We start from the raw sequence: 20952 nt of genomic DNA, 5'->3' as shown, positions 1-20952 counted from the left end.
ATATACTGAGGAGAATCTACCTCACCTCTATATGTATATACTGAGGAGAATCTACCACACTTCTATGTGTATATACTGAGGAGAATCTACCTCATCTCTATGTGTATATACTGAGGAGAATCTACCTCAACTCTATGTGTATATACTGAAGAGAATCTACCTCACCTCTATATGTATATACTGAGGAGAATCTACCACACCTCTATGTGTATATACTGAGGAGAATCTACCTCACCTCTATGTGTATATACTGAGGAGAATCTACCTCATCTCTATGTGTATATACTGAGGAGAAGCTACCTGCCCTCAATGTATATATACTGAGGAGAATCTACCTCACCTCTATGTGTATATACTGAGGAGAAGCTACCTCACCTCTATGTGTATATACTGAGGAGAATCTACCTCCCCTCTATGTGTATATACTGAGGAGAAGCTACCTCACCTCTATGTGTATATACTGAGGAGAATCTACCTCACCTCTATTTGTATATACTGAGGAGTATCTACCTCACCTCTATGTGTATATACTGAGGAGATGCTACCTCACCTCTATGTATATATACTGAGGAGAATCTACCTCACCTCTATGTGTATATACTGAGGAGAAGCTACCTCCCCTCTATGTGTATATACTGAGGAGAACCTACCTCACCTCTATGTGTATATACTGAGGAGAATCTACCGCACCTCTGTGTATATACTGAGGAGAATCTACATCACATCTATGTGTATATACAGAGGAGATTCTACCTCACATCTATGAGTATATACTGAGGAGAATCTACCTCACATCTATGAGTATATACTGAGGAGAATCTACCTTACCTCTATGTGTATATGCTGAGGAGAATCTACCTCACCTCTATGTGTATATACTAAGGAGAATCTACCTCACCTCTTAGTGTATATACTGAGGAGAATATACCTTACCTCTATGTGTATATACTGAGGAGAATCTACCTCACCTCTATATCTATATACTGAGGAGAATCTACCTCACCTCTATGTGTATATACTGAGGAGAATCTACCTCACCTCTATGTGTATATACTGAGGGGAATCTACCTCCCCTCTATGTGTATATACTGAGGGGAATCTACCTCACCTCTATGTGTATATACTAAGGAGAATCTACCTCACCTCTATGTGTATACACTGAGGATAATCTACCTCACCTCTATGTGTATATACTGAGGAGAATCTCCCTCAACTCTATGTGTATATACTGAGGAGAATCTACCTCACCTCTATGTGTATATACTAAGGAGAATCTACCTCACCTCTATGTGTATATACTGAGGGGAATCTACCTCCCCTCTCTGTGTATATACTGAGGAGAATCTACCTCCCCTCTATGTGTATATACTGTGGAGAACCTACCTCACCTCTTAGTGTATATACTGAGGAGAATCTACCTCACCTCTTAGTGTATATACTGAGGAGAATCTACCTCACCCCTCTGTGTATATACTGAGGAGAACCTACCTCATCTCTATGTGTATGTACTGAGGAGAATCTACCTCACCTCTGTGTGTATATGCTGAGGAGAATGTACCTCACATCTATGTGTATATACTGAGGAGAATCAACCTCACCTCTGTGTGTATATACTGAGGAGAATCTACCTCACCTCTATGTGTATATACTGAGGAGATTCTACCTCCCCTCTTTTTGTATATACTGAGGAGAATCTACCTCCCCTCTATGTGCATATACTGAGGAGAATCTACCTCACATCTAGGAGTATATATTGAGGAGAATCTACCTTACCTCCATGTGTATATGCTGAGGAGAATCTACCTCACCTCTATGTGTATATACTGAGGAGATTCTACCTCCCCTCTTTTTGTATATACTGAGGAGAATCTACCTCCCCTCTATGTGCATATACTGAGGAGAATCTACCTCACATCTAGGAGTATATATTGAGGAGAATCTACCTTACCTCCATGTGTATATACTGAGGAGAATCAACCTCACCTCTGTGTGTATATACTGAGGAGAATCTACCTCCTCTCTATGTGTATATACTGAGGAGAATCTACCTCACCCCTATGTGTATATACTGAGGAGAATCTACCTCACCTCTGTGTGTATATACTGAGGAGAATCTACCTCACCTCTGTGTGTATATACTGAGGAGAATCTACCTCACCTCTATGTATATACTGAGGAGAATCGACCTCACCTCTATGTGTATATACTGAGGAGATGCTACCTCACCTCTATGTATATATACTGAGGAGAATCTACCTCACCTCTATGTGTATATACTGAGGAGAAGCTACCTCCCCTCTATGTGTATATACTGAGGAGAACCTACCTCACCTCTATGTGTATATACTGAGGAGAATCTACCGCACCTCTGTGTATATACTGAGGAGAATCTACATCACATCTATGTGTATATACAGAGGAGATTCTACCTCACATCTATGAGTATATACTGAGGAGAATCTACCTCACATCTATGAGTATATACTGAGGAGAATCTACCTTACCTCTATGTGTATATGCTGAGGAGAATCTACCTCACCTCTATGTGTATATACTAAGGAGAATCTACCTCACCTCTTAGTGTATATACTGAGGAGAATATACCTTACCTCTATGTGTATATACTGAGGAGAATCTACCTCACCTCTATATCTATATACTGAGGAGAATCTACCTCACCTCTATGTGTATATACTGAGGAGAATCTACCTCACCTCTATGTGTATATACTGAGGGGAATCTACCTCCCCTCTATGTGTATATACTGAGGGGAATCTACCTCACCTCTATGTGTATATACTAAGGAGAATCTACCTCACCTCTATGTGTATACACTGAGGATAATCTACCTCACCTCTATGTGTATATACTGAGGAGAATCTCCCTCAACTCTATGTGTATATACTGAGGAGAATCTACCTCACCTCTATGTGTATATACTAAGGAGAATCTACCTCACCTCTATGTGTATATACTGAGGGGAATCTACCTCCCCTCTCTGTGTATATACTGAGGAGAATCTACCTCCCCTCTATGTGTATATACTGCGGAGAACCTACCTCACCTCTTAGTGTATATACTGAGGAGAATCTACCTCACCTCTTAGTGTATATACTGAGGAGAATCTACCTCACCCCTCTGTGTATATACTGAGGAGAACCTACCTCATCTCTATGTGTATGTACTGAGGAGAATCTACCTCACCTCTGTGTGTATATGCTGAGGAGAATGTACCTCACATCTATGTGTATATACTGAGGAGAATCAACCTCACCTCTGTGTGTATATACTGAGGAGAATCTACCTCACCTCTATGTGTATATACTGAGGAGATTCTACCTCCCCTCTTTTTGTATATACTGAGGAGAATCTACCTCCCCTCTATGTGCATATACTGAGGAGAATCTACCTCACATCTAGGAGTATATATTGAGGAGAATCTACCTTACCTCCATGTGTATATGCTGAGGAGAATCTACCTCACCTCTATGTGTATATACTGAGGAGATTCTACCTCCCCTCTTTTTGTATATACTGAGGAGAATCTACCTCCCCTCTATGTGCATATACTGAGGAGAATCTACCTCACATCTAGGAGTATATATTGAGGAGAATCTACCTTACCTCCATGTGTATATACTGAGGAGAATCAACCTCACCTCTGTGTGTATATACTGAGGAGAATCTACCTCCTCTCTATGTGTATATACTGAGGAGAATCTACCTCACCCCTATGTGTATATACTGAGGAGAATCTACCTCACCTCTGTGTGTATATACTGAGGAGAATCTACCTCACCTCTGTGTGTATATACTGAGGAGAATCTACCTCACCTCTATGTATATACTGAGGAGAATCGACCTCACCTCTCTGTGTATATACTGTGGAGAACCTACCTCACCTCTATGTGTATATACTGAGGAGAATCTACCTCACCTCTATGTGTATATACTGAGGAGAATCTACCTCACCTCTATGTGTATATACTGAGGAGAATCTACCTCACCTCTGTGTGTATATACTGAGGAGAATCTACCTCACCTCTGTGTGTATATACTGAGGAGAATCTACCTCACCTCTGTGTGTATATACTGAGGAGAATCTACCTCCCCTCTATGTGTATATACTGAGGAGAATCGACCTCACCTCTCTGTGTATATACTGTGGAGAACCTACCTCACCTCTATGTATATATACTGAGGAGAATCTACCTCACCTCTATGTGTATATACTGAGGAGAATCTACCTCACCTCTATGTGTATATACCGAGGAGAATCTACCTCACCTCTATGTGTATATACTGAGGAGAATCTACCTCACATCTATGTGTATATACTGAGGAGAATCTACCTCACATCTATGTGTATATACTGAGGAGAATCTACATCACATCTATGTGTATATACAGAGGAGATTCTACCTCAACTCTATGTGTATATACTAAGGAGAATCTACCTCACATCTATGAGTATATACTGAGGAGAATCTACCTCACCTCCATGTGTATATGCTGATGAGAATCTACCTCACCTTTGTGTGTATATGCTGAGGAGAATCTACCTCACCTCTGTGTGTATATACAGTGGAGAATCTACCTCCCCTCTATGTGTATATACTGAGGAGAATCTACCTCCCCTCTATGTGTATATACTGAGGAGAATCTACCTCCCCTCTATGTGTATATACTGAGGAGAATCTACCTTACCTCCATGTGTATATGCTGAGGAGAATCTACCTCACCTTTGTGTGTATATGCTGAGGAGAATCTACCTCACCTCTGTGTGTATATACAGTGGAGAATCTACCTCCCCTCTATGTGTATATACTGAGGAGAATCTACCTCCCCTCTATGTGTATATGCTGAGGAGAATCTACCTCCCCTCTATGTGTATATGCTGAGGAGAATCTACCTCCCCTCTATGTGTATATGCTGAGGAGAATCTACCTCCCCTCTATGTGTATATACTGAGGAGAATCTACCTCACCTCTATGTGTATATGCTGAGGAGAATCTACCTCACCTCTATGTGTATATACTGAGGAGAATCTACCTCACCTCTGTGTGTATATACTGAGGAGAATCTACCTCACCTCTTAGTGTATATACTGAGGAGAATCTACCTCACCTCTGTGTGTATATACTGAGGAGAATCTACCTCACCTCTGTGTGTATATACTGAGGAGAATCTACCTCACCTCTATGTGTATATGTTGAGGAGAATCTACCTCACCTCTATGTGTATATACTGAGGAGAATCTACCTCACCTCTATGTGTATATACTGAGGAGAATCTGCCCAACCTCTATGTGTATATACTGAGGAGAATCTACCTCACCTCTATGTGTATATACTGAGGAGAATCTACCTCACCTCTATGTGTATATACTGAGGAGAATCTACCTCACCTCTATGTGTATATACTGGGGAGAATCTACCTCAGCTCTATGTATATATACTGAGGAGAATCTACCTCACCTCTATGTGTATATACTGAGGAGAATCTACCTCACCTCTCTGTGTATACACTGAGGAGAATCTACCTCACCTCTATGTGTATATACTGAGGAGAATCTACCTCACCTCTGTGTGTATATACTGAGGAGAATCTACCTCACCTCTGTGTGTATATACTGAGTAGAATCTACCTCACCTCTATGTGTATATGCTGAGGAGAATCTACCTCACCTCTATGTGTATATACTGAGGAGAATCTACCTCACCTCTATGTGTATATACTGAGGAGAATCTGCCTCCCCTCTATGTGTATATACTGCGGAGAATCTACCTCACCTCTGTGTGTATATACTGAGGAGAATCTACCTCACCTCTGTGTGTATATACTGAGGAGAATCTACCTCACCTCTATGTGTATATGCTGAGGAGAATCTACCTCCCCTCTATGTGTATATGCTGAGGAGAATCTACCTCCCCTCTATGTGTATATACTGCGGAGAATCTACCTCACTTCTGTGTGTATATACTGAGGAGACTCTACCTCACCTCTATGTGTATATACTGAGGAGAATCTACCTCACCTCTATGTGTATATACTGAGGAGAATCTGCCTCCCCTCTATGTGTATATACTGCGGAGAATCTACCTCACCTCTGTGTGTATATACTGAGGAGAATCTACCTCACCTCTGTGTGTATATACTGAGGAGAATCTACCTCACCTCTATGTGTATATGCTGAGGAGAATCTACCTCCCCTCTATGTGTATATGCTGAGGAGAATCTACCTCCCCTCTATGTGTATATACTGCGGAGAATCTACCTCACCTCTGTGTGTATATACTGAGGAGAATCTACCTCACTTCTGTGTGTATATACTGAGGAGACTCTACCTCACCTCTATGTGTATATACTGAGGAGAATCTACCTCACCTCTATGTGTATATACTGAGGAGAATCTACCTCACTTCTGTGTGTATATACTGAGGAGAATCTAGATCACCGCTGTGTGTATATACTGAGGAGAATCTATCTCACCTCCGTGTGTATATACTGAGAAGACTAGAAGTGAGCTCTCTGTATTTACTGAAAGGCTGTAAAGTACATAAGGAAGCGCCCATGGACTGCAGCGATGGATCCTTTAAAGCTAAAAAAGGGGCTGCAACCTCCAGTCCGGGGGTAAATTTGAATAAAAAGGGGCGTTACCTTTAAGGGTATAAGGTGATGAGAATGGTAGAGGGGCGGCACATTTTTCAGAGTGACATCAGTACATGCAGTCTGAGGAGAATCCAACGCTCCGCTATGTGTAGACAGATTTTATTCCTCGCTTCCTCTGAAGTAACCAGCACTTCATAACATCTTCCTTCCGAACAATCAGTAAAGACCGGCACAAAGTTATCTCGGGTGAAGCTGGGTATATCAGCTAGTATATGCGTATATATATACATACACTCCTTCTAGGGGAGGGATGTTAGTGACAATATGTCGCCTGACACCCTGTATATGCCCTCTTTTTGTGAAAGTATAGTACGAAGCAGCTGTCCGTTTAGTCAGAGGCGTAACCTGAAGCTCCTGGGCCCCAATGCAAAACCTGTAACAGGGCTCCCAACTATAATGGTTTATTCATCATACTGGGCTCCCTATATGGAGAAGAGAAGCCTTATGGGCCCTCTAAGGCTCCTGGGCCGGGGGGCCACCGCATCCCCTATAGTTGTGCCTCAGTATAAGGAAGGCATGGGAGTGGTTGGTCATCAGTGCCTTCACCGGGGCAGGGGCTCCCCCATATACGGTCTGCCTGTCTGCATGTCGGGGGTTATGGTGCTTCTACCTGCCCTCCTGTATTACGGTAGTTCATTGGTAAGTATATGGTTTCTGTGAGTTATATATATATACACATATTTTTCAGTCATTTTGTTACTCATGCAGAGTTGTAACTCTTTGGACCCGGGGCCTCCACACTGCATGCAGACTGTTACATTGTAAATAATTCTGGAGCCTGGTGTGAAGTATTGGTGAACCCTGTGCCAGCTCTGATCTTACATAGTAGTGTGGGCCCATGGACGCGCCTGAGGTTCCGGAGCAACCATGGTCTAACTAGGGAAAGACATGGTCATCTGAGTTCTTGGTGCGGGATCACCCTCATCAGGGCGAGTGCTCCGCTTTTAGGTGGGGTTCCATCACGTTAGTAGGTTCGCGTTAGATTTCCAGTAGCACTACTTTTTATTTTCATCATCAATATCTTCAGCGTTAGTGTATTGTGTATGCGGATTTTTAGGCCCAAATATTACGCCGCTGCGGACAAGGTGCATTGCGTCCGGCTCTGAAGTAACACTAGGTTTCAATCTGTTGCACTTTTGCCTGCTGTAGTTTACTTAGACCCGAGCACGAAGCGCCTCTCTAAGTAGATGGAACCCAGTGTCTTCCCAAAACACAGAAAATAGTGGAGCGTGGAAGTTCCTCGGGGGCGGTGCCATATGGTGGGGCGGTACTATATAGTGAGCCTATTAACTCTAACATGTAGCCCTATAATTTAGCACCTTGTAAAGAGGGGATTTCAGTAGAAAGGGGGCGCTGTGTTCTTCGGAGATTTGTAGGGTGAGCCCCAGGACACACAGCCTGAGGTCCGACAATGGTGAGCCGGATATGGAGGGCGGGGGAGGGGAGGCCGCTCAGATCTTTCCATGTTTAGCTGTTTCTGATCAGGGATGTCATTACCAGCATGTCAGCGATCGCTCCCTCCACCTGTGTTGTATATTTTATGCTTCGTCCTTCGCTTCTGGAGGTTTGTATAATCTATTTACGGTGCAGACCGCGGCGCTGACGTTGTGTAATAAAGTCCATTCTTGTCAGTAGCTCATAAACAGCCCGAGGCCAAGAATGTGAATTCAGGAAGCGTTTTTACTGTAACTTTTTGTCTTTGTTTTTCATATTTATGTTTCTTTGGCTTTTTCAGTCCGTTTCTCATTAGTGTCACGAGTGAAATGCAAGCCAACCAAAAAATGTGCAGCGAGTAAGCGGGAGCGTCCGGAGCCGCCTGTCATGTGTTTACTGGTGACCCATAATCAGATCCATTATTAATGTGGCGCTGATGAGACTTTCCGTCGCCGGCACGCAGAGCTGTCCAGCGTTCGTCAGCAGGGCGCCCGATGCGCGGCCTTCTCATGTTGGGCTATTTGTGCAGGACTGACAGCTCGTCAGCCGCCCGGCCGCCCGTCTCATGTCCGCCGGCTCCATCAATAATGCAGCGGTACCACAGATGAAGGGTGGTGCGGCCGGTCATGAGCCGGCGGCCTGCATATCGCACATATCTCATATTTATCACTAGTTACAGCGAGGATATCGCTCACCCGCGGCCAAGATTGCGTTTTCTGCCCTCGCCTTGTATCCAAGTGGTCCGGGCAGAGTGTCCTGCTGGTCCTCGCCGCCGGCGCCCGACTAAACCTCCTGCAAAGTAACTACATGAAGATTACATTTTGTACAAAAAATTGCGTGCGGGAAGCGGCAGAATCCACGATGACTCCTCCCCTTGCATGTCTTTAACCCCTTCCTGCCATAAATGTATGCTCTGAGTGGGAAGCGGTTACCATTTACGCCCTATGGATGGTGCAGGCTGAGTAGCCGAGCCCGCAGGAACCCTCGCGGAAGCCGGCAGTGACTGCTGCAACCGATGGGATTGGGGATGGCCCTGATCCCCACTGTTAACCCCTCACGTGCCACTTCCAGTGTTGACCTGGCCTGTAGAGGGTTCACAGAGGGGATCAGTGCCATGCCCAATCCCATCTGTTGCAGCAGGTAAACACTAGTAGAGAAAAAAATAGAGCAAAAATGCTTTTTTTTGGTTTAAATTGTTTTGCCTTCCAGAAAACACAAAAAAGCCGTATTTACCCCAAAATGGTACCAAGAAAAGCTGCAGCTCGTCATTCCAACGAACGCGCAGCCCAAACAGATCCGGCTGGGAAACTTTGAATGCAGCGATGCAAACAAATATGTTTTCCAGAAAAAGTGCAAAAGTGAAAAGAATCTAAAAAAAAAAATCTCTCTATACTTTTGTTATTGCTGTAATGATAGCGGTCGCTGAAACAAAGTATCACATCGCATGAGGTCCGCTGTAGGGAGCAGAAACAAAGTATCACATCGCATGAGGTCCGCTGTAGGGAGCAGAAACAAAGTATCACATCGCATGAGGTCCGCTGTAGGGAGCAGAAACAAAGTATCACATCGCATGAGGTCCGCTGTAGGGAGCAGAAACAAAGTATCACATCGCATGAGGTCCGCTGTAGGGAGCAGAAACAAAGTATCAGATCGCATGAGGTCCGCTGTAGGGAGCAGAAACAAAGTATCACATCGCATGAGGTCCGCTGTAGGGAGCAGAAACAAAGTATCACATCGCATGAGGTCCGCTGTAGGGAGCAGAAACAAAGTATCACATCGCATGAGGTCCGCTGTAGGGAGCAGAAACAAAGTATCACATCGCAAGAGGTCCGCTGTAGGGAGCAGAAACAAAGTATCACATCGCATGAGGTCCGCTGTAGGGAGCAGAAACAAAGTATCACATCGCATGAGGTCCGCTGTAGGGAGCAGAAACAAAGTATCACATCGCAAGAGGTCCGCTGTAGGGAGCAGAAACAAAGTATCACATCGCATGAGGTCCGCTGTAGGGAGCAGAAACAAAGTATCACATCGCATGAGGTCCGCTGTAGGGAGCAGAAACAAAGTATCACATCGCATGAGGTCCGCTGTAGGGAGCAGAAACAAAGTATCACATCGCATGAGGTCCGCTGTAGGGAGCAGAAACAAAGTATCACATCGCAAGAGGTCCGCTGTAGGGAGCAGAAACAAAGTATCACATCGCATGAGGTCCGCTGTAGGGAGCAGAAACAAAGTATCACATCGCATGAGGTCCGCTGTAGGGAGCAGAAACAAAGTATCACATCGCATGAGGTCCGCTGTAGGGAGCAGAAACAAAGTATCACATCGCATGAGGTCCGCTGTAGGGAGCAGAAACAAAGTATCACATCGCAAGAGGTCCGCTGTAGGGAGCAGAAACAAAGTATCACATCGCATGAGGTCCGCTGTAGGGAGCAGAAACAAAGTATCACATCGCATGAGGTCCGCTGTAGGGAGCAGAAACAAAAACAAGCTCACCATTGATGTTTTCTCTTCCGGCCGCCAAAATCTTCTACAATACATTATCGGCGACACGAGAACCTCCGTCAGCCTGAGGGCCGTTTAGGGGCGGCTGCACATTTGCACTAGACTTGGTTTGCTTTTGTACGTTTTTCTCAAAGCTTTCTATAAGTGGCAGAAGTGGGCGGGCTCACTAGAAAGGGGCAGGGCTTTGTATCATCCGACATAGTGAGTTACTGCTGGGACCCCCACCCCATCCAAGAATGGGGGTCCCACCTCCTCCTCACTGCTGAGAGGTGCAGCGTGTCCACAGTGATGAGAAGAGGGGGACACGGGGATTACTGAGCCCCCCAGCGCTCGTCCTGTGGGGAGCTGACCAGATGTTAATGGGTCTCTGTGCATTCTGCATCATCAGTCACCCCGCGCCAACCTCTTTGCCACTCAGGCAGTTCCTGAAGTCCGACGTCTTCCCATATGCAAATTAGCTATAATTTATGCCATTAATTGGAAAAGTGTTGAAGAAGCGTTAAAGGGCAAAAGCGTGCAAGCCGCCGCAGCGTAATGTGGGCCTTGTACGCCGCAGTAACTTCCAGCTGGTCTGGTTATACAACACTTTACAGCCAACCAGAAAACACCTTTTTTGTCAACGGTGCTTTCTATTCAGCTTTTTGTAAGGTGAGATGGGCAAAATTGGCGATTTTTGCCATGTGTTATGTATTTTTTCCCAGCCTGCACCATGTGGGTTAAATAATGAACTAACCTTTTTACCTGGACCGATACAAACGCGCTGATGCCAAATGTGCGCCTTTTTTTGTATGTTTTAGTTTTACATATTAAGGTGGGTTTTGAATTTATTTATTTTTGTATTTTTTACTATTTTTTCACTTTTATCTTTTACCCCACTGAGGCTAATTTCACACGGGTGAGTTTTCACTCTCACATCATATCGTGTGCACCTTGCATGTGGTGCAATGCTGCTGCCGGCCCCATTAGGAGCGATGTGAGAGCACGCCTAAGGACAGGACGAGCGCAAATGTTTTCCCTTACTGCGATGCGGGGGAAATAAAAAAAAAAAAGTCACTCAAAAGAATGGGGTTCATATTGGCGCGTCTCACAACGCACAGATCTCACATGATTTTCTTGGCCGTGTGAAAGCAGCCTAAAGGACTTGAATGTCATCATTTTTGGATTGTTCCTATAATACACTGCAATACTGCAGTATAACTGTGTATTATATCACCTAGGTAGCTGGTAGACTCGGAGGCCATCCTCAAGCTTCTGGCTCTCATAGCAATCCATCTGGACCCTGCAATCATATCACAGGGGTCTGAGCCCCCTCCCTCTGTCAGCGCTTTACATTCTATGGTTACATTGACCGTGGCATGTAAAGGGTTAAACAGTGGGAATTGGCGGTTTCTCCAGTCCGTGATATTCGTACCAGCTGAGCACCCGCTCTCCTGCCAGGCTTCTGATGCAGCGTTGTAAAGAGCTGTACGGGTAGTCGTTAAGGGGTTAAAGGCGTAGAGTATGTGGCGAAACCAAAAAGTAACAATTGATCATGTTTATCTGAGCGGGATATTTGCCGTCCGTCCGTCCGTCCTGTAGAGGGACGTTCATCGTCTCCCATCAGTTAGCAGGAGGAGGAAGGTAAAGAGCCGCCGCAGCGTGCAGGTTAGGGACCAGCGATGCTTCTTTATTACCGGCACAGTAGGGGGCGCTCCATCCAGCTGTGCCTGCACTCAGGGGTGTAAGTTTAGGAGGTGCAGGCAGTGCAGTCACACCTGGGGCCCGGAGCCCTAGGGGGCCCATGAAGTCTCTCTCTCCCATATTGCAAACCAATGCTATCCATGAAGCTTTATAGTTGGGGCCCCAGTTCCAGATTTCATACTGGGGCCCCGCAGCTCCACGTTACACCTCTGCCTGCACTGTTCTCTGTAGTGCAGCTCTTCCCAGTTTACTACTAACTGTCTCCATCTTATCTCTTTTCAGTCCTGTGCCCCTATAAATCCCCGGCGAGGCTCTGGTGAAGGGATCTGGCAGCCTAGAAATGGTTAATTCTCCTCCATTCCCACACTGGATCCCATTATAGAGAAGGCGGGAGAGCTGCACTAATGCGCATCGGCACTAGGGGGCGACAGGAGACACTGTCTCCAAAGTCTGTGGGTGGAAAATGACTTTGGACGTTAGAGGGCAGCTGGGAATTGGGGAGTGAAGTCGTCTGCGATACGTCTAATCCCACCAGGAATAACCGTCAGAAGGATTCAGAGTCTCACAGCAAGAAAACCATAATTAATCCTGACATAATTAAAGCCAAAACAACCGCGACTAACGAATCAATTAGACGCTGATTAATGCGGATTTATTCAATTTAGAGAGAAACGCAAAATAATCCAATTTAAGTAAAAATGGCGCCAGAACCAAGCGATTCTCCGCGCCGGAGTCATACAGAACAGGACTCAGAGCGAATATCCAAGCTTCTGTGCAGCAGAGATCAGTCCACTTCCCGAGACTCCTGGAAGACGCAACAATGTGTCACATTCTGTCAATCCAGAGAAACACCTGAGGAGTGATTAGAGAGCCGAGCGATATGAGAGCCATGGGTATACTGCACTGTGTAGGGTACAGCATCTTCCTCTACCAGGAGGTTTCCTGGAGTCGTGGAATCCCATGATAACCCGGTGACTAATGTGGTGGCGGAGGCTCCTCCACCCTGCCAGACTTACCAGTCAGGTAGCAGCAGCAACCTGTAACTCTAATGTGGGAAAGATGTGTGCTGAAAGGCAGGAACCCATCCTTCCCAGGTGATAAAACCGCCTAGTATTAGTGTTAGGACCCATCTGCAAGTGCGGCAGCGTCAGGGCTCGAACCTCCTGCACTCCAGACAGCGGCTCTCCCTGCTGAGCCACAAGCCCTTTGGACAGCTCCTCTGCTTGACCTTAGCCTTGTTCCCAGACCCTGTAATCCAGTCCTGTTCCTAATTAAGTCTAACTATAAAAGCCTGACTGCCATTGCACGTTGCACAAGTGCGTGATTCTTCTGCCCCACAGCCATAGTCACGCTCCACTACCTGCCTGCTTCTCTGCAACCAAACTGAGACCTCCTGTTACCGACCTCTGACTCTACTCCTGGCGACACCTGCTTCCTGCCTTGAACTGCGAACTGAGACCTCCTGTTACCGACTCCTGGCTCTCCTCTGACTACACTCCCGGTCTACATGGGTTAAAACACCAGAGGATCCAACCTAGTGCCTGAACCGCTACAAAACAATGACATCTAAAATATGAACGCCTTTGTGACCACCCTGAGGAAACAAACTGCAGAACCTGCAGAGCCTGGTGCCACACTGGTGCTGGAACAACAGAGTGCCTGAAACACCACATGTGGTTGGTCCGCGGGCATCGGGGGATGGGCTCCTGCACTCCGATCCAACTACTCACTGAGCACCTTATGTGTCCTACTATATACATTACAGTTCTGGATGCTTCTGCCGCCTGTCTCCGCTTGGCCTACTCAGTCGCGGCCGCGGTTCAACGATTTATAGATTCATAGGCAGGAAGTGCCGACTTTTGCCTTTTTTTGTTTGACCAAAATGTATAATGGCCGTCATTAACCCCTTGTGATTCACCTTCAGTCGCCGTTTTGTGATTTGTAACTTCAGTTTTCACTTTTTGTTGAAGGTTGATGGAATCTTGTGCTTAACAGAAATTCTCACCGATGAAACTCAGTCAGAAGCCACCAGAGCGGAAGCAGCGGCTGTGATTGCCCAAATTACATCTCCTCATCTCACGTTCACCCAACATCTCAGCACCTTCCTGGAGAACATGGAAGAAATCATCACCGCCCTTCTCAGTGAGTGCAGAGCAACCAACCGACAATCACTGTGATCAGACATGAGAGCCGACACCTTATAACATCATCTACTACTGCTGACAACCAGCCTGTATATCATGTCTGAGAGGCAGTCACAGCCCCGCCCCCTGCTGATGACATCACTGATATAATGACATGTGATCAGAGATGAGATCTCTCACCTAATACTAGAGTGACATCATCTATTACTGCTGACAACCAGCCTGTATATCATGTCTGAGAGTTTGTCACAGCCCCACCCCCTGCTGATGACATCACTGATATAATGACATGTGATCAGACACCTAATACTACAGTGACCTCATCTATTACTGCTGACTACCAGCCTGTATATCGTGTCTGAGAGGTAGTCACAGCCCCGCCCCCTGCTGATGACATCACTGATATAATGACAAGTGATCAGACATGAGATCCGACACCTTATACTACAGTGACATCGTCTATTACTGCTGACAACCAGCCTGTATATGGTGTCTGAGAGGTAGTCACAGCCCCACCCCCTGCTGATGACATCACTGATATAATGACATGTGATCAGACACCTTATACTACAGTGACATCATCTATTACTGCTGACAACCAGCCTGTACATGATGTCTGAGAGGTAGTCACAACCCCGCCCTCTGCTGATGATATGACTCTATTCTCTATCTAGAGTTGTGTGATGAAGCTTCCAATGGAGAAGTCTGCTTACTGGCGTCTGCCGCACTCGCCAATATAACGTTTTTTGATACGATTGCCTGCGAACTCCTTCTCCAAATGAATGCTGTAAAGGTTCTACTCCTTGCGTGTTCAGACAAACAAAGGGTTAATTCTTCATATGCTCGAGATCAGGTAAGTCCAACCCAAACTCCATTACCTCTTATATAATTATATACAGGGGATACCCAGGTTATACCAGCATGCTCCATATATACAATATTTAATATGTACAGCTGGTATGAGTTATACATCTCCCGTATATAGTGATATAGAGCATGCTGGTATAACCTGGGTATATACTGTATATAATTATATATGTACAGCTGGTATAACCTGTGTATCCCCTGTATATAATTATATATGTGCTACTTGTATATGTTATACATCTCCTGTATATAGTGATATGGAGCATGCTGGTATAACCTGGGTATCTCCTGTATATAATTATATATTTACAGCTGGTATAAGTTATACATCCTGTATATAGTGATATGGAGCATGCTGGTATAACCTGGGTATCTCCTGTATATAATTATATATGTACAGCTCGTATAAGTTATACATCCCCTGTATATAGTGATATGGAGCATGCCGGTATAACCTGGGTATCTCCTGTATATAATTATATATGTACAGCTGGTATAAGTTATACATCTCCCGTATATAGTAAAATGGAGCATGCTGGTATAACCTGGGCATCTCCTGTATATAATTATACATGTACAGCTGGTATAAGTTATACATCTCCCGTATATAGTGATATAGAGCATGCTGGTATAACCTGGGCATCTTCTGTAAATAATTATATATGTACAGCTGGTATAAGTTATACATCCTGTATATAGTGATATGGAGCATGCTGGTATAACCTGGGTATCTCCTGTATATAATTATATATGTATAGCTGGTATAAGTTATACATCCTGTATATAGTGATATGCAGCATGTTTTTATAACCTGGGGATCTCCTGTATATAATTATATATGTACAGCTGGTATAAGTTATACATCCTGTATATAGTGATATGAAGCATACTGGTATAACCTGGGTATCTCCTGTATATAATTATATATGTACAGCTGGTATAAGTTATACATCTACCTGTATATAGTGATATGGAGCATGCTAATATAACCTGGGTATCTCCTGTATATAATTATATATGTACAGCTGGTATAAGTTATACATCCTGTATATAGTGATATGGAGCATGCTGATATAACCTGGGTATCTCCTGTATATAATTATATATGTACAGCTGGTGTAAGTTATACATCTCCTGTATATAGTGATATGGAGCATGCTGGTATAACCTGGGTATCTCCTGTATATAATTATATATGTACAGCTGGTATAAGTTATACATCTCCTGTATATAGTGATTTGGAGCATGTTGGTATAACCTGGGTATCTCCTGTATATAATTATATATGTACAGCTGGTAAAAGTTATACATCCTGTATATAGTGATATGGAGCATGCTGGTATAACCTGGGTATCTCCTGTATATAATCATATATGTACAGCTGGTATAAGTTATACATCCCCTGTATATAGTGATATGGAGCATGCTGGTATAACCTGGGGATGTCCTGTATATAATCATATATGTACAGCTGGTATGTTATACATCTCCTGTATTAAGTGATATGGAGCATGCTGGTATAACCTGGGGATCTCCTGTATATAGTGATATATGTACAGCTGGTATAAGTTATACATCCTGTATATAGTGATATGGAGCATGCTGGTATAACCTGGGGATCTCCTGTATATAATTATATATGGACAGCTGGTATAAGTTATACATCCTGTATATAGTGATATGGAGCATGCTGGTATAACCTGTGTATCCCCTGTATATAATTATATATGTGCTACTTGTATATGTTATACATCTCCTGTATATAGTGATATGGAGCATGCTGGTATAACCTGGGTATCTGCTGTATATAATTATATATGTACAGCTGGTATAAGTTATACATCTCCCGTATATAGTAAAATGGAGCATGCTGGTGTAACCTGGGTATCTCCTGTATATAATTATATATGTACAGCTGGTATAAGTTATACATCTCCTATATATAGTGATATGGAGCATGCTGGTATAACCTGGGTATCTCCTGTATATAATTATATATGTACAGCTGGTATAAGTTATACATCTCCTATATATAGTGATATGGAGCATGCTGGTATAACCTGGGCATCTCCTGTATATAATTATACATGTACAGCTGGTATAAGTTATACATCTCCCGTATATAGTGATATAGAGCATGCTGGTATAACCTGGGCATCTTCTGTATATTATTATATATGTACACCTGGTATAAGTTATACATCCTGTATATAGTGATATGGAGCATGCTGGTATAACCTGGGCATCTTCTGTATATAATTATATATGTACAGCTGGTATAAGTTATACATCCTGTATATAGTGATATGGAGCATGCTGGTATAACCTGGGTATCTCCTGTATATAATTATATATGTACAGCTGGTGTAAGTTATACATCTCCTGTATATAGTGATATGGAGCATGCTGGTATAACCAGGGTATCTCCTGTATATAATTATATATGTACAGCTGGTATAAGTTATACATCTCCCTGTATATAGTGATATGGAGCATGCTGATATAACCTTGGTATCTCCTGTATATAATTATATATGTACAGCTGGTATAAGTTATACATCCTGTATATAGTGATATGGAGCATGCTGGTATAACCTGGGTATCTCCTGTATATAATTATATATGTATAGCTGGTATAAGTTATACATCCTGTATATAGTGATATGCAGCATGTTTTTATAACCTGGGGATCTCCTGTATATAATTATATATGTACAGCTGGTATAAGTTATACATCCTGTATATAGTGATATGGAGCATGCTGGTATAACCTGGGTATCTCCTGTATATAATTATATATGTATAGCTGGTATAAGTTATACATCCTGTATATAGTGATATGAAGCATACTGGTATAACCTGGGTATCTCCTGTATATAATTATATATGTACAGCTGGTATAAGTTATACATCTACCTGTATATAGTGATATGGAGCATGCTGATATAACCTGGGTATCTCCTGTATATAATTATATATGTACAGCTGGTATAAGTTATACATCCTGTATATAGTGATATGGAGCATGCTGATATAACCTGGGTATCTCCTGTATATAATTATATATGTACAGCTGGTGTAAGTTATACATCTCCTGTATATAGTGATATGGAGCATGCTGGTATAACCTGGGTATCTCCTGTATATAATTATATATGTACAGCTGGTATAAGTTATACATCTCCTGTATATAGTGATTTGGAGCATGTTGGTATAACCTGGGTATCTCCTGTATATAATTATATATGTACAGCTGGTAAAAGTTATACATCCTGTATATAGTGATATGGAGCATGCTGGTATAACCTGGGTATCTCCTGTATATAATCATATATGTACAGCTGGTATAAGTTATACATCCCCTGTATATAGTGATATGGAGCATGCTGGTATAACCTGGGGATGTCCTGTATATAATCATATATGTACAGCTGGTATGTTATACATCTCCTGTATTAAGTGATATGGAGCATGCTGGTATAACCTGGGGATCTCCTGTATATAGTGATATATGTACAGCTGGTATAAGTTATACATCCTGTATATAGTGATATGGAGCATGCTGGTATAACCTGGGGATCTCCTGTATATAATTATATATGGACAGCTGGTATAAGTTATACATCCTGTATATAGTGATATGGAGCATGCTGGTATAACCTGTGTATCCCCTGTATATAATTATATATGTGCTACTTGTATATGTTATACATCTCCTGTATATAGTGATATGGAGCATGCTGGTATAACCTGGGTATCTGCTGTATATAATTATATATGTACAGCTGGTATAAGTTATACATCTCCCGTATATAGTAAAATGGAGCATGCTGGTGTAACCTGGGTATCTCCTGTATATAATTATATATGTACAGCTGGTATAAGTTATACATCTCCTATATATAGTGATATGGAGCATGCTGGTATAACCTGGGTATCTCCTGTATATAATTATATATGTACAGCTGGTATAAGTTATACATCTCCTATATATAGTGATATGGAGCATGCTGGTATAACCTGGGCATCTCCTGTATATAATTATACATGTACAGCTGGTATAAGTTATACATCTCCCGTATATAGTGATATAGAGCATGCTGGTATAACCTGGGCATCTTCTGTATATTATTATATATGTACACCTGGTATAAGTTATACATCCTGTATATAGTGATATGGAGCATGCTGGTATAACCTGGGCATCTTCTGTATATAATTATATATGTACAGCTGGTATAAGTTATACATCCTGTATATAGTGATATGGAGCATGCTGGTATAACCTGGGTATCTCCTGTATATAATTATATATGTACAGCTGGTGTAAGTTATACATCTCCTGTATATAGTGATATGGAGCATGCTGGTATAACCAGGGTATCTCCTGTATATAATTATATATGTACAGCTGGTATAAGTTATACATCTCCCTGTATATAGTGATATGGAGCATGCTGATATAACCTTGGTATCTCCTGTATATAATTATATATGTACAGCTGGTATAAGTTATACATCCTGTATATAGTGATATGGAGCATGCTGATATAACCTGGGTATCTCCTGTATATAATTATATATGTACAGCTGGTGTAAGTTATACATCTCCTGTATATAGTGATATGGAGCATGCTGGTATAACGTGGGTATCCCCTGTATATAATTATATATGTACAGCTGGTATAAGTTATACATCTCCTGTATATAGGGATATAAAGCATGCTGGTATAACCTGGGAAACTCCTGTATATAATCATATATGTACAGCTGGTATGTTATACATCTCCTGTATTTAGTGATATGGAGCATGCTGGTATAACCTGGGGATCTCCTGTATATAGTGATATATGTACAGCTGGTATAAGTTATACATCCTGTATATAGTGATATGGAGCATGCTGGTATAACCTGGGGATCTCCTGTATATAATTATATATGTACAGCTGGTATAAGTTATACATCCCCTGTCTATAGTGATATGGAGCATGCTGGTATAACCTGGGTATCTTCTGTATATAGTGATATGGAGCATGCTGGTTTAACGTGTGTATCTCCTGTATATAATTATATATGTACAGCTGGTATAACCTGTGTATCCCCTGTATATAATTATATATGTGCTACTTGTATATGTTATACATCTCCTGTATATAGTGATATGGAGCATGCTGGTATAACCTGGGTATCTCCTGTATATAATTATATATTTACAGCTGGTATAAGTTATACATCCTGTATATAGTGATATGGAGCATGCTGGTATAACCTGGGTATCTCCTGTATATAATTATATATGTACAGCTCGTATAAGTTATACATCCCCTGTATATAGTGATATGGAGCATGCCGGTATAACCTGGGTATCTCCTGTATATAATTATATATGTACAGCTGGTATAAGTTATACATCTCCCGTATATAGTAAAATGGAGCATGCTGGTATAACCTGGGCATCTCCTGTATATAATTATACATGTACAGCTGGTATAAGTTATACATCTCCCGTATATAGTGATATAGAGCATGCTGGTATAACCTGGGCATCTTCTGTAAATAATTATATATGTACAGCTGGTATAAGTTATACATCCTGTATATAGTGATATGGAGCATGCTGGTATAACCTGGGTATCTCCTGTATATAATTATA

At 42.6% G+C, this 20952-nt stretch overlaps 1 protein-coding gene across 4 annotated transcripts in view; it reads left to right on the top strand.

Annotated features, from left to right (window-relative positions):
• Positions 1 to 20952, top strand: part of INSC (INSC spindle orientation adaptor protein) — a 203979-nt gene that overhangs the window by 158439 nt on the left and 24588 nt on the right. For all 4 annotated transcript variants that reach the window (XM_066583699.1, XM_066583700.1, XM_066583702.1 and 1 more), the window contains exons 8-9: positions 14259 to 14430; positions 15107 to 15285. In XM_066583699.1, coding sequence (XP_066439796.1) covers positions 14259 to 14430; positions 15107 to 15285 — 351 coding nt within the window. The remainder of the gene's footprint in view (positions 1 to 14258; positions 14431 to 15106; positions 15286 to 20952) is intronic.

The sequence above is a fragment of the Eleutherodactylus coqui genome, chromosome 11 (assembly GCF_035609145.1).
Source record: "Eleutherodactylus coqui strain aEleCoq1 chromosome 11, aEleCoq1.hap1, whole genome shotgun sequence".
In the NCBI taxonomy this organism is placed as follows: domain Eukaryota; kingdom Metazoa; phylum Chordata; class Amphibia; order Anura; family Eleutherodactylidae; genus Eleutherodactylus; species Eleutherodactylus coqui.
This window is presented reverse-complemented; position numbering and strand designations above follow the sequence as displayed.